The sequence below is a fragment of the Oryctolagus cuniculus genome, chromosome 2, assembly GCF_051225735.1.
Source record: "Oryctolagus cuniculus isolate XC-2025 breed Fujian yellow rabbit chromosome 2, ASM5122573v1, whole genome shotgun sequence".
Classification (NCBI taxonomy): domain Eukaryota; kingdom Metazoa; phylum Chordata; class Mammalia; order Lagomorpha; family Leporidae; genus Oryctolagus; species Oryctolagus cuniculus.
Genome location: NC_142868.1, coordinates 12,960,440 through 12,973,464, shown reverse-complemented (window position 1 = coordinate 12,973,464; position 13,025 = coordinate 12,960,440). Strand labels below are relative to the sequence as shown.

The following is a 13,025-nucleotide window of genomic DNA, read 5'->3' as shown; positions in this document are numbered from 1 at the left end:
GTCTGAGATGGTCCCCATCCTTTCTGGTGATTTCTGCCCAAGAAATGTGCAGATACTTCCATTCGCCCTCAGTGGCTCAAGAGGCACCCTCATGAACTAGAATTCAGGAGAACTCTGGGCTGCAAGGGTAGCTGAATGTTTCATGGCACTGTGAAAATTCCCTGAAAGGTTGTTCCCCACATAGTCAATCATTTCTCAGCTGCTCAAAGAGACTGTAGCAGGGAGATGGAATGGAGTTGGCTGGGATCCTCACCCATGAGATCCAGCTTAAAATAAGGCTGATTAATTGGGGACTAAGTAAAAATGCAGTTCAGAAAGGCCAATGGGCTGTATTTTTAGGAGGGTCAACAAGTACAGCGTTCTAGATATATTCCAGTGCTGATGAACAAGAATCTGACATCCGGGGCTATAGCAGCTCAGGGTTCTGTATGTCAGCACTTGACTTTTGGGGTTGGCTAACTCTTCGTTGTGGGGCTGTGCTATGCATCATAGAATGTTTAGCAAAATAACTCAACCTCTACTTACCAAACACCATTGGTACTCCCTAACCCCAACCAAACTTTCTCAACCACAAATGTCTCCAGACATTTCTGAATATCTCCCATTTAAGAACCACTGCTGCAAGTAAAGCAACAAATCATAGAAAAGTCCAAAATACAAGTGCATGTGGAGAGCCATGGATGATCCACCAGGAAACTCCTTAATCTGGAACATTGACCTCACTGAGCTGGGTTGCTGGAGAGAAGTGGTCTCTTCCTTTGCAGAGTTGCAGGAGGAACCTTGACACACATGGGTTCCTTCGATTCAACTCCATATTATGTCTTTCATTCATTCGTTCCAGTTTTTTGTGGAACACCTAAGATATGCCAGCTTCTGAGTTGGATGCTAGAGGGGAGAATTATGCATACACAAACAGCTTTAAAATGAGGTGGACATTTTTTTAAAAGATTTATTTATTTATTTGCTAGGTAGAGTTACAGACGGAGAAGAGACAGAGGGAGAGATCTTCCACCTGCTGGTTCACTCCTTAAATGGCTACAATGGCTGAAGCCAGGAGCCAGGAGCTTCTCCTGGGTCTCCCATGTGGGTAGAGGGACTCAAGCATTTGGGCCTTCCTCTGCTGCTTTCCCAGGCACATTAGCAGGGAACCAGATTGAAAGCAGAGCAGCCAGGACTCCAACCAGCGCCCATATGGGATGCTGGCACTGCAGGCAATGGCTTAACCCACTGCACAATAGCACTAGCCCTGAGGCAGAAATTTAGTAGCAGAATTAAAGCCTGATGCTGTGTTTTTTATTATACACTGTTATGCCCTTTGTAGGTATTATTTGTCCTTTCAAATTAAGTTTTCTGGGGCAAGCATTTGGCACACCCTCATTCCATATCAGTGTCTGGTTTCAAGTCCCAGCTCCACTTCACATTCCAGCTTCCTGCTAATGTGCACCCTGGGAAGCAGCAGATGAGAGCTTTGAGTACATGGTACTTTGAGTACATGGGTACCCTGCCACACACGTGGGAGGCCTGGGTTGAGTTTCAGGTTTCTGGCTTCAACCTGGCCCAACATCAGCCATTTCAGACATTTAGGGAGTGAAACAGTGGATGGAAGATACCTGTGTGTCTCTGTCTCTCTCTCGCTGCCTTTCAAGTAAATTTTAAGAAATCAAATTAATTTTTCTTTTGAAAATTCAAAAGTATATAAAAATATACAATGAAAAGCATCCCCTCTCTGTGAGTTCCCTATCCAAGGGAAAATTACTTGCTTTATTTTGTTTCATATCTTTGTATGTCTTTCAGAGCTATACTGTGCATATGTAGGCATAGTTATGAATTTTCTTCTAGAAATGACAGCATACTCTGTGGAACTCTGCTTTTCTCTTTTACCTAAATTTTTACAACTTGGAGATTGTAACACATCAGTATTCTTCCATATCCACTTCATTAAAAAAAAAAAGCTAATTATCTAATCCTACTTTGTACAGAAAAAAGTTTAATATATTTAACCATTATCTTATAATGGACACTTAGTTTGATTCTTTCTGCTGTTCCAGTTAATTCTGCAGTGGATTGCACTGTAAGAGGGATATAGTGTAGTATAGTAGTTAAGCAAGCTCACCCCAAGCCAGACACCTGGATTCTTACTTGCTAAATAACCTTGGACTTTTGATTTAATGTATCTTTTCTTCAGCTTTCTTATCTGTGAAACAGGGACAATGATACCAACTACATCAGAGGGTTTTGGTGAGGACTAAATAAATTAATACACAACCAGTGTAGGACACAGCACCCAGTTGCATCAGTGTCCCATGGGTGCTAACTTACTACTGTACATCTTACTAGGTCTTATGGGTGTGTATTTTTAACTGCAATAGATGCTACCACATGTTTCTCACTGAGGGTATTCCACTGTATACTCCCACCAACAGTACCCAGAAGTGCCTGTCTCTGCATAACCTTTCCAATATGGTAAGTTACAAAACTCTGAACTTTGCCAATCAGAAAAGATTTATAATGTAGTTCAAATATTTTTGGCAAATCAGCTCAATGCCAGCCCAGCTTTGCCTAATCCTACAGGAACTGTGAGCAACAGACAGCGTGGCCCTTCCTGCAGCAGCATAGGGTGGTACAAGGAGCGGAGGCAATGCTAAAGAAAATCAGAGGGGCCTGAACAACCTGTCAGCTGATGCATTGGAAGACCAGGGCCACCAGGGCAGGCTGTTACATGACAGCCTCAGAGATGTTAAGTTTGTTCAAGACACAAGGGTTTCCATTTAGGTCCTTGGTTGTTCTGCCAAAGTGTTTCCCAGAGTGGAGAGAGATAAAAATAATCAAGTAAAGCGAGAGTAGACCTTTCATTCCACTCCCAGAACAGGCAGAGAGAGAAGGTTGCCAAACCTGGGTGTGGCTGTGTCCCCACCCAAATTAGCTGGGACCTTACTAAACCTTTTGTCCTCGTTTCTATGTCCAGTCTACTGATACTAATAGATGCCTAGTTTCATTCATTGGTTTGCAAACAGCCACTCCAGTCTTGGTAATTTTGAAGCAAAACCTTTTTTTTCCCTCGACGATTTCACTGGTGCCTAGCTCACACTGAACCTGGGCAGAGGAGGATAGGTGTTTCCATAGGTGCCCCTGCCTGTATTCCCTCCAGAAGGAAAAGAAGGGTCTTTGTGGTGAATGTTATTCCAGTGGTTTCATCTCCACAAATCTCTGAGTGCTGTCCCTGCACAGCCTTGCCACCGGGGGCCCCAGCAAATGAGGCTTATGTGTGGTTCTCAGAGGGCTCAAAAGGGAGAACTCTCTACTTAAGTTATATCCTGACGTGACGAGCGTTCTAGTAACATCAGCAAGGTTTTGTGCAGCCCACGTGTCTGAGAAGCTTTTGCAGCAGAGTGACTTGGGCCTGATCCTGAGATTTGAACATGACTCCCCCAGGCAAAGGCACGCCTGGGGGAAGGAGCGCAAAGCTGGACCCCTGGGCAGCCAAAACCCTCTACCACACCTGGAGGGTCGAATGAATCCAGACATCAACCGTCCTGGCAGCCAGACAACGAATAATCACTAAGCTCTCAATCAGTTGCAGCATTAGGGGTGAGCTAAGAGTCTGGTTCCATCTGATGCAGCAAGAGTCAGGCTGCTCTTCACTCCACGGGGAGATCCCTGCCCCAGGCCAAGCCTCTCTGGAACCCAAGAGGACAGAATAGGGCAGGGCAGCAGCTCCTGTCTGAGTGTTAGGATGTGGATTCTGGCCCGGGTTCTACCTGAGACCTGTCCAGGGGCCTCAGGCATTTCCAAAACGCCCTGCAACGTCAGTTTTCTTACTACTCACAATGGTAAACGCAGATATGGCCTAACTGTGCCAAGCACATAGTGCTTCCACATACTCCCCACAACAGCCTGCTGAAGCAAGTATTAGTGTCCACCTCACTTTACAGATGGGGAAACTGAGGCCCAGAGAGTAGCACCAGGGCCCATACTCTAAGCCATGATGCCTTATCCTACTTCTTAGCAAATGGCAGCAACAGTCCCTGTCACAGAGACATGTGGTGATGAAGAGAAGAAAGCACATGATGGCATTTTACAAAGCTATTAAAGATTCTATAAATGTAAGGGGACTTTATAGGATCTATTATAGTCCTTGTACTCATTTCAGTGAAACTCCAGCACATTAGCTGTTCTATTTTTTAAGATGTAGATAATTAATGCTACCTCTGAGAGACTGTCAACTTAACCTGAGAATGACTTTGAATATTCCTTTCTGGGAGACTTCCTGAGTGTGGGTGTGGCTTTAAAATAGAAACAATTCAGAAGAGGTTAAATGACTGGAAGATGAAAGGTGGTGACCTAATGTGAACATGGGTTTAAAATAACCAACTGTTGCTTGGGAGGAGTCAGGAGGCGGCTTTCGCAGTGGATGGTTTGGTGGAGAACTAGAACTATTTATTTTTCTGGGCACACTATTTATACCCAGGCCTCTTGACCCCTAAAGAGAGTGCCAGGATGAACCTGTGCAAATTGCCTGATATAGAACCCAAGAGTATGAATCGGGGCAGATAATTCAGGATACACCTGGAGTGGCTCAGGGTTATTCCTGCTAGTGGGCTCACTGGACCTCAGGCAAATAATCCCCCCCAAAAAAAGTGGGGGTCAACTGGAAGGGTCTGTTTCATTTGGAGATCGGAGAAGCAGACTATTGAGCATGAGGACCTCCTGGGCTTGAACGTACTTGTTCTGCCAACCATTATTGATATCCAGGTCAAGTTTATTTGTGAAGTATTCAAGTGGCATCCCACCACCGTCTGAAGTATTTACCTCGACCTGAAACAACAGGTGCACATTGTCAGGAAGAGAGTGAAGAGGGAAATTATTTTTTTCCATGTGCTTGTTTTGTTGGCATTGGCAGGCCATGCATTTCTCCCCACTGCTGGACCATAGGTTTGTTGAAATCAAGAACTAAGTGTCATTAATCTTTATCCTTCCAGTACCTGAAATACCTGGATATGGCAAATGTTTGGCATTTAGTCCACCTCTAAAGAACTGTAGTTTTTTTTTTTTTTTTTTTTTTTGACAGGCAGAGTGGACAGTGAGAGAGAGAGACAGAGAGAAAGGTCTTCCTTTGCCGTTGGTTCACCCTCCAATGGCCGCCGCGGCCGGCGCGCTGCGGCCGGCGCACCGCGCTGATCCGATGGCAGGAGCCAGGAGCCAGGTGCTTTTCCTGGTCTCCCATGGGGTGCAGGGCCCAAGCACCTGGGCCATCCTCCACTGCACTCCCTGGCCATAGCAGAGAGCTGGCCTGGAAGAGGGGCAACCGGGACAGAATCCGGCGCCCCGACCGGGACTAGAACCCGGTGTGCCGGCGCCGCTAGGCGGAGGATTAGCCTACTGAGCCGCGGCGCCGGCCCAGAACTGTAGTTTTTAAAATTTTTCTTTGTCCATTTGTCTGTCAACAGACATTTAAGTTGTTTCCGTATCTTTTTACAAATTATTTATTTGTTTTCATTTTATTTGAAAGTCTGTGTGACAGAGAGAGACACAAGAGATCTTCCATCATTGATTCATTCCCCAAGTGCCTGCAACACTCAAGGCTGGTCCAGGCAGAAGCTGAGAGCCCAGAACTCACTCAATCTGGGACTTCCCATGTGGTTGGCAAAGGCCCAAGTACTTTGAGCCATCACCATTGCTTTCTAGATTGCACATTAACAGAAATGCTAGATTGGAAGCAGAGCTGGTATTTGATCCCAAAGAATCTGATATAGGATGCAGGCATCCCAAGTGTTGTCTTAACCACTGTATCAAATGCCCACCCTGAATTGGTGTTAATTCTTTGAATGATTGTTACAATTCACCCATGAAGTCATCTGATCCTGGCTTTTCTTTGTTAGGAAATTTTTGCATGCTGACAAACAAATTCAATTTATTTATTTGTTATTGATCTATTAAGGTTATTTCATGTTGATCCAATTTTTTTGAAAAGCAAGATTACAGAGAGAGAGAGAGAGAAAGAGATCCTTCATTTTCTGGTTCACTCTCCAAATGGTCTCAGCGATGGGCTGGAACAGGCCATAAACCACAGCAAGGAGCCCAGAACACCATCCGAGTCTCCCACATGGGTGGCAGGTGCTCACTCACCGAGGCCATCTTCTGCTTTCCCAGGCATGTTAGCAGAGCTGAATTGGAAGTGGAGCAGCCAAGAACTCAAACCAGCGCCCATATGGAATTCTGACATTGCAGGCAGTGGCAATTTTTCCTCCTGCCAACTCTGAGCTAGTTTGTTTTTCTTTTTCTAGCTCTTAGGTTGTTTGAGATCTTTTTTCTTTTATTTTTATCAACAGTTAATAATTGTACATCTTTATGTACAATGTTTATGTGTGGTGTTTTGGTACATATATGCATGTGTGTTGATCAGTTAAACATTTTTAGGTTATCCATCATCTCAAGCATTTATCATTTCTTTTTAAATGTAGATATTTATCACCAAGAACTTTCCTCCTTAGTACTGCCTTTGCTAGCCCTGTGGTATATTCACTGTATGACCTTGAACACATTACATATCTTTTCCTGCCTCATCCTTTTCAAAATTCGTTTATTGCTTTGTCCTAGAACAGTGTCTGGCATATAGCCTGTGATCAATAAGTACTTGTGAGAAAACTGTGGTACTAAAGAGAAATTGTCAGGAGAACTTCAAGAGTTAATTGCAACAGAAAAAGAGTGTTCAGTTTTCCTGAGGAAGTGACAGCAGAGTGGGGCCTGGAAGGGTCAGTAGGAGCTGCAGGTTAAAGAATGCAACCATTAGCATTTGATCAGAGAAACACACGGAAGGATATTAGCTGTGAGATTAAATTTAGGACCAAAACTGGCATAATTGTGGGATCCAGTTGAACACTGTGTGTTCCAAAGTCCAAGAGTTGCTTCTTTATCTGTTGGCGGGTCTGAAGTCAGCAGGAAAGAAAGAACAGATGAAAAGTGGGGAAGACCACAGACATGTTGTAAGCCTTAAGGTTGACCTTGAACTAGGGTAGTCTCTGAAGCCAACTTTGGTGCTACAAGGACCTTTTGGAGAATCTGGCTTCTTTCATCTCAGAGCTAAACATGCTTCTAGCCTGGGATAGGCAGATGCCTAAGGAGGACCCAGTAGTGGCTGAGAGTCTGGGAGCCCTAAATATTGCCAGGCCACCAAAGTGAGTGAATAGACCAGTGACAACACGCTTGAGCTACAGTGATGCCTGATGCCCTGCAACCAGCACCTGTGCATCCAAAGGAAATGGAAGGAAATGACTAGTGCTTCACTTCTGTCTTCCAAATCTATGCAAAGTCACATGCTCCAGAAGGGTGCAGGAAGGGGATCCTGGGAAACGTAGTTCTGATGTGACTGTTCGCACAGAGCACATCCACCCTGGTGGGGAATTCAGGCTTGGGTGGGATGGCTGTGAGGGTAGAGCGCCCTCTCACTCATCATTGCTGAGCCTCCGCAGACCCTCTAGGCACAGGTGGGCAGTGGGCTCATGCATGCCGCCTCCTCACTGATTCTCCGGAAGAAGGTGCTGAGCATTACATGGTATTCCACAACATTTCAAGGCAATGCAAATAATTCAAACAAGAGCTGAAATTACAAATCACAAAGGTACAAAGGACTCTTGCATGCAGCAGGAAAACACCCCAGTTTGGGCTGCAACCACCTCTGCCCCCTACTCTTCAGCCACATGCCTAGAAAGAGGGAGACTTTCTCGTGAAAATGCAGTCAGTACCAAGCCCTTCCCTCCCTGGGATGTAAGGTGGGCGTGGGGCAAGGAGGTGAGGAATGAGGCTCCCACTATCCTAGGTGGCCTGTGACTTACTGGGTTTATGCGTTTAGTATTTACTATGTGTTCCCCACACTGCCCAGGCATCAGGGAAACAGGCGAAGGGAGCAGAGTTCCTGCCCTCAAGGAGCTTCCGTTCCGGTGAAGGAAACAGAAATAAGAAAACGGACAATGTGTTAACATCAGGCTGTGATATGAAACTTAGGAAGCAAGGTGCGGAAAAGAGAATGTGAGTGGATGGTGTTTTAGAGAAGCTGACCAGGGAACAGTTATCCCAGGGAGTGTTACTTCGAGTACTAACTGCGCACCTAATTCTGATCTCATGATTTTACATGCGTTGGTTCATTGACTCCTCAACAATGGAAGTAATTTGCCCAGCCTTATATCATTAATAACTAGAAGAACTGGGATTTTATCACAGGCAGTCTGGTCCCAGAGTCCAAGCATTAAGCCAGTGGAGGTCTCCTGATCGATTTAGTAATTAAGGGAACAAGAAATGCAAATATCAGAGGGAAGAGCATTTCAGGCAGAAGGAATGGCCTGTGCAGAGACCACAAGGCAGGTGCATGCTTGTTGGGAGGAGGTAAGACAGCATTCGGCTCTGGACATGTTACAGTTTGAGAAGCTTGTTAGACACCACCTGATATATGAAGGACAGTTGGATGTTCATGTTCAGACTTTGTGGGAAGCTTGAAAATAGATAAACTGGTCTGTCTTCAGTATCTTTGTGCCATTGAATGCTATGGACTAGATGAGACTCTAGGGAGTGAGAGGAAAGACAAGGCCAAGGGCTGAAGCCTAGGGCAGGAAAGGAGGAGGCTTTAGCAGAAGAGACCTAAAAAGAGCAGCTGGGAGTGAGAGGTGGGAGTGGAGAGGAGAAAACTTAAGAGAGAAGACTGCCCAAAAGCCAAAGAAGAGAGAGAGAGTGAAAGCGAGAGCGAGAGCGCTGAGTGAAGAAAGGAGCTATCAGATTCAGATATGTCCACTTCTGCTGAGAGGTCCAGTGAGCTGAGGCCTGGGAACTAACCACTGGATTTGGTCACATGAAGGTCATCGTTGGCTTGACACGGGTGCCCTTTCACAGACATTGCAGTTCACAGAAAAGCAACCAAAGCAGTTTTGTTCCAGGTCAAGTCAGGATGGGCGCCCATGCTCTACCCACAAGCCTCAGCTCTGTTCTTACTCATCCCTGAGGGCTCTCAGACACCTCCCAGGATCACCGGAACACAATATGGAAATCAGATTTGCAAGCCAATCCATCTGTTGTATGAGTTGATGAAGCTCAAGTCCAGAAAAGGGAAGATGCTGGCTGAAGGCCATGCAAGTAGCTTAATGAAAACCCAGGTTGTAAGTTATCATTATTTAATGAGACTTAATGGCAGACAAGTTTGTTCCTAGCCTGTTTTATTACACTCTTCCATAGACAGTGCTCAGCATAACAAGTAAAAAAAAAATAAAAAAGGTCTTTTTCACTTTTATATATCTTTGGAAAGGGGAGAATGATAAGAGGAACAAATTCCAATTCATGAAAAATTCAGAAGCCTCGTTAACTAGCTGTTTCCGTATTCTCTTCCCATGCCCCACTTCTCAATGCTTTTGGTCATTCAGCAGGTTCCTTGTAATGAGATAAGCAGATTACAGCCTATGTCATCAACATAGTACTAATAATTACAATTGCTCACACTTCCCAATCCCTGGCTATGGGCCAGCAATGTTCTGTGATGATCACTATAGCCAGTCCCTGAAGTAGACTTACAAGGACCACTCGCTCCCTGTAGCTTGTAAGGGGACTATATGGTAAAATGGTTAAGAGTTCAGGCCCAGTGTCGGATGGCCTGATAGCATATCCCATTCCACAACTCCATGATGGTGGGACCGTGCATGACTTCCTCTCTCCATTTAATCTCATCTTGCAATTGTTTTTGCCTTAGGATCTGTGCTTAAAGCTGAATGAGCCTTCCCAGACGCTGCCCAGAGGAGAAGAGTATAAGGGTCAGTTGGCCACCGAAGAAGGAAGCAGCAGCGACGATGATGAAAGGTACAGGAGGACATACAAACTTCCCAGTGTTCCAGTGAATGAGGGCTCAGATACAGAAGGATTCATGCACTCATTGTGCCCTTAAGTTCATACTCAGTAGGGTGCAATTTTTGAAAAATTGTTTGAACAGTTGTTTGAATCCGTGGAGGCAGAACATATTTATATGGAAAGCCAACTACATATGACCACATTAGCACAAAGGACAAGGGTGAGCTTAATGGAATTATAACTTGTAAGTGACTTACATCTTAGGTGAAGCAGATTGTAGTACTTAAGGATGCAAATTGGAAAAACTAAAAATACAATGAAGGGACTAAGATGGCATACTAAAAACTATTTAAGTCAGGTTGGAATGTTGAAAAGGACAGAAGATCAATTTGAATATACAATATGGTACATGGAGATCCTAATTACAAAACATGATAAATTGGTATTCATCAAAATTGAAAGCTCTACTAATCTTCTTTTTAAAAACACTAAAAAATGAATAAGCAAACAACAGGTAGAAAGTATCCAATCCGTACCTATAATATATTTTTTAAAAACTCCTGTAAATCAATAATAAAACAAACCTAATTTAAAGATGGACAAAATACTTGGACAGGTCCATTATAAAGATGTGAATGGCCCATAAGCACATGAATATGTGATTATCACTAATAGTCATCAGGGAAATGTGACATTGAGATCCTAGTTCTCACCCACTGAAATGACTAACATTAAAAAAGACTGACAGCACAAAATGTTCTCAACAGTGTACAGCAACTAAATTCTCACACAGTGCTGGCAGGAGTGCTACAACCACTTTGGAAAACTGCTGATAGCTTCTTTAAAAATTTAGCACAAACCTACTAAAATTTCTACTCCTAGATATTTAAGCAAAAGAAATGAAGACGTATATCCACATTAAAAAAAACAACAACAACACTGATACAAGACTATTTTTAGCAGATTTATTCTAATGGTCCAGAAGTATAAACAACCCAAATGTCTACCAGCAAGAAAATGGATGAACAAGGTATGATTTACTCATGTCTGTGTCCATTTTCTGTTGCCATAACAGGACACCTCAGACTAGAGGATAGAGCGGAGTTAGCTCAGTGTTCTGGTGGGTGGGAAGACCAAGAGCAAAGCGCCAGCATCTGGTGAGGCCTTCTTGCTATATCCTAACACAATGGAGGGCATCGAGTGGTGAGACAGAGCCAGGCTGCTGGAGGGAGAGAACTTGCTTTCTCAGCAAAGCCACACCCTTGAGGGCCTCATGTCCCAACTACCATCGACATATGACTTGGGGATTAATTTTCCAATGCCTGAATTTGGGAGACACATTCAAATCATAGCAAATACATATCCCATGATGCTTAAGATCTGGAAAAAGTAACCTGTGGTGATGGAAATCAAAGCATTGGCTGCCTGTGGGTAGATGACTGGAGGAAGATTTCATCTGGAATTTTGGGGTAATGAAAATGTACATTTTGATTGAGATGTTGGTTTCAAATACCTGTATTTGTCAAAACTCACTGAGCTGTGCACGTAAGATTGTTGAATTTCACTATATGTAAATTTTGTCAGTAAAAGATTTAAAATATAATAACCAAATCCCTCTCCTGAGAGGAAGTCCAGTTTTTCCCCAAGGCTTTCTACTAGAGCTTGCCTGATCCACCCAGCCAATAAGTGTTACTATCACTCTTCTTCCTGATGACTATTCTTCCTCAGCTTTTCTGGCCTTCTCCTAACTCTCAGATTTTTTCATACCCAAAGCTCAGACCCAAATATCCCCCATTTATTACTCTTTCATGATGGCTGTGTTTAGTACATATTCAAAAAGCCAAAATAGAACCTAAGAGGATTAGAATGCCAGGAAAGAAAACTTCTCTTTCTAAAATGCTTAGTTAGCTCTTTATATAATTCTTACTGTGTGCCAGACACTGTTTCCAGCACTTTAAAGATATTAACTCTCCATGTTAGCCCCTCAGCCTGAGCCCATGCTGCTGGGAATTCCCACCTCTGCCAAGCTCAATGCCCCCTCCTATGGCCTGTCCAGAGCCCTAACCCCGTAACTTCTGGTCCTCTGACCTAATGTTCTTGCAAGGGGAAGCAAAACGCCACCATGTCCTTTTACATTGTTGAGATTGACCTTCACATTCCAATCTAAACCAATTACATTTGAACAGCTCAGCTGGTTCAAAAGTTCAAACTGGGGAAGAGACACTGGTCAGCGTGTTACCTAGAATGTAGAAATGGCTGCAGCTTTAATGCAGCTCTCTCTTGTTCGTGCCACATATGTAGAGGCTTTGTTCTAATCCTCTTCCTTATCCTTGTGACAGCCAGTAAAAAAATTATGAGCTTGCTTTTATGTGTAAAGTACTGTGCTAAAAGAAAGCATTATCATTTCATTTGTTTTTGTAAGCAGGAAGAGTTACAAAATTAGATCATAGAGACCTCTTTTATAGAGCCCCTAAGAACCCCAAAAGTAACTCTTAAGTTTTCCATCATTATGATCATCCATCATCATTTATTAAGCATCTACTAACTAAAACAGCTATCGGCTGGGCTGCTGAATCCCGTGCAGTAACACTTACTATGTATATACCAGGTTGCTTTTCAAAAACTGAGTAAGGTGTTTCTCCAACACCTGCTACTGGAGCTCCCTCCTCTGAGCCAAGTACCAGGTCGCTAGTGCTGTTGTCAGTCCTAGGATCTTTTGTGATTGTGGACTCTGTGTCTTCAAAGGATTGAAGTGCCCCTCAAGGAGGGAAGGGGCCTGCAAGCTCCAGTGGGCTCTTTGCTGAAGGAGAAGGCACCTGAAATCCAGCATCTGCAGGGGGACTGGCAGAGCCAGAAGGCCAGACTGCAAGCCCAGGTAGGACAGCCCTGGTGGGGCTGTGCCCTCACACTGAGGGACACCCTGCCTCCTCCCTCTTACCCAACAACCTTGAGAATGCATGTAGAGAATTCACTTCCTAGCTGGGAAGGGCATTATGGCTATAGGACAGTATGGGATTCTTGGTTTTATTCATTCATTCAAAACCAACAAGCTCATGGGCAATGCTCATGAAGCATTGATGATGCATCAATGAAAAAAAGACAAATCTCCTTATGTTTCATATGTCAGGAATATATATTTTTTAGATACAAAGGTGAGCATAGTCCATATATTTTGATTTTAGCAAAGTAGGTGTGAACAGACA

The 13,025-nt window shown here is 43.9% G+C and overlaps 1 protein-coding gene across 5 annotated transcripts in view; it reads left to right on the top strand.

Annotated features, from left to right (window-relative positions):
• Positions 1-13,025, top strand: part of FAM184B (family with sequence similarity 184 member B) — a 141,868-nt gene that overhangs the window by 107,977 nt on the left and 20,866 nt on the right. For 4 of the 5 annotated variants that reach the window (XM_089326975.1, XM_089326976.1, XM_089326974.1 and 1 more), the window contains 2 exons: positions 9,728-9,834; positions 12,568-12,697. In XM_089326975.1, the coding sequence (XP_089183101.1) occupies positions 9,728-9,834; positions 12,568-12,697 (237 nt within the window). Of the gene's footprint in view, positions 1-9,727; positions 9,835-10,785; positions 10,853-12,567; positions 12,699-13,025 lie in introns of those variants that run through there. The other variant, XM_089326977.1, reaches the window with a different exon arrangement.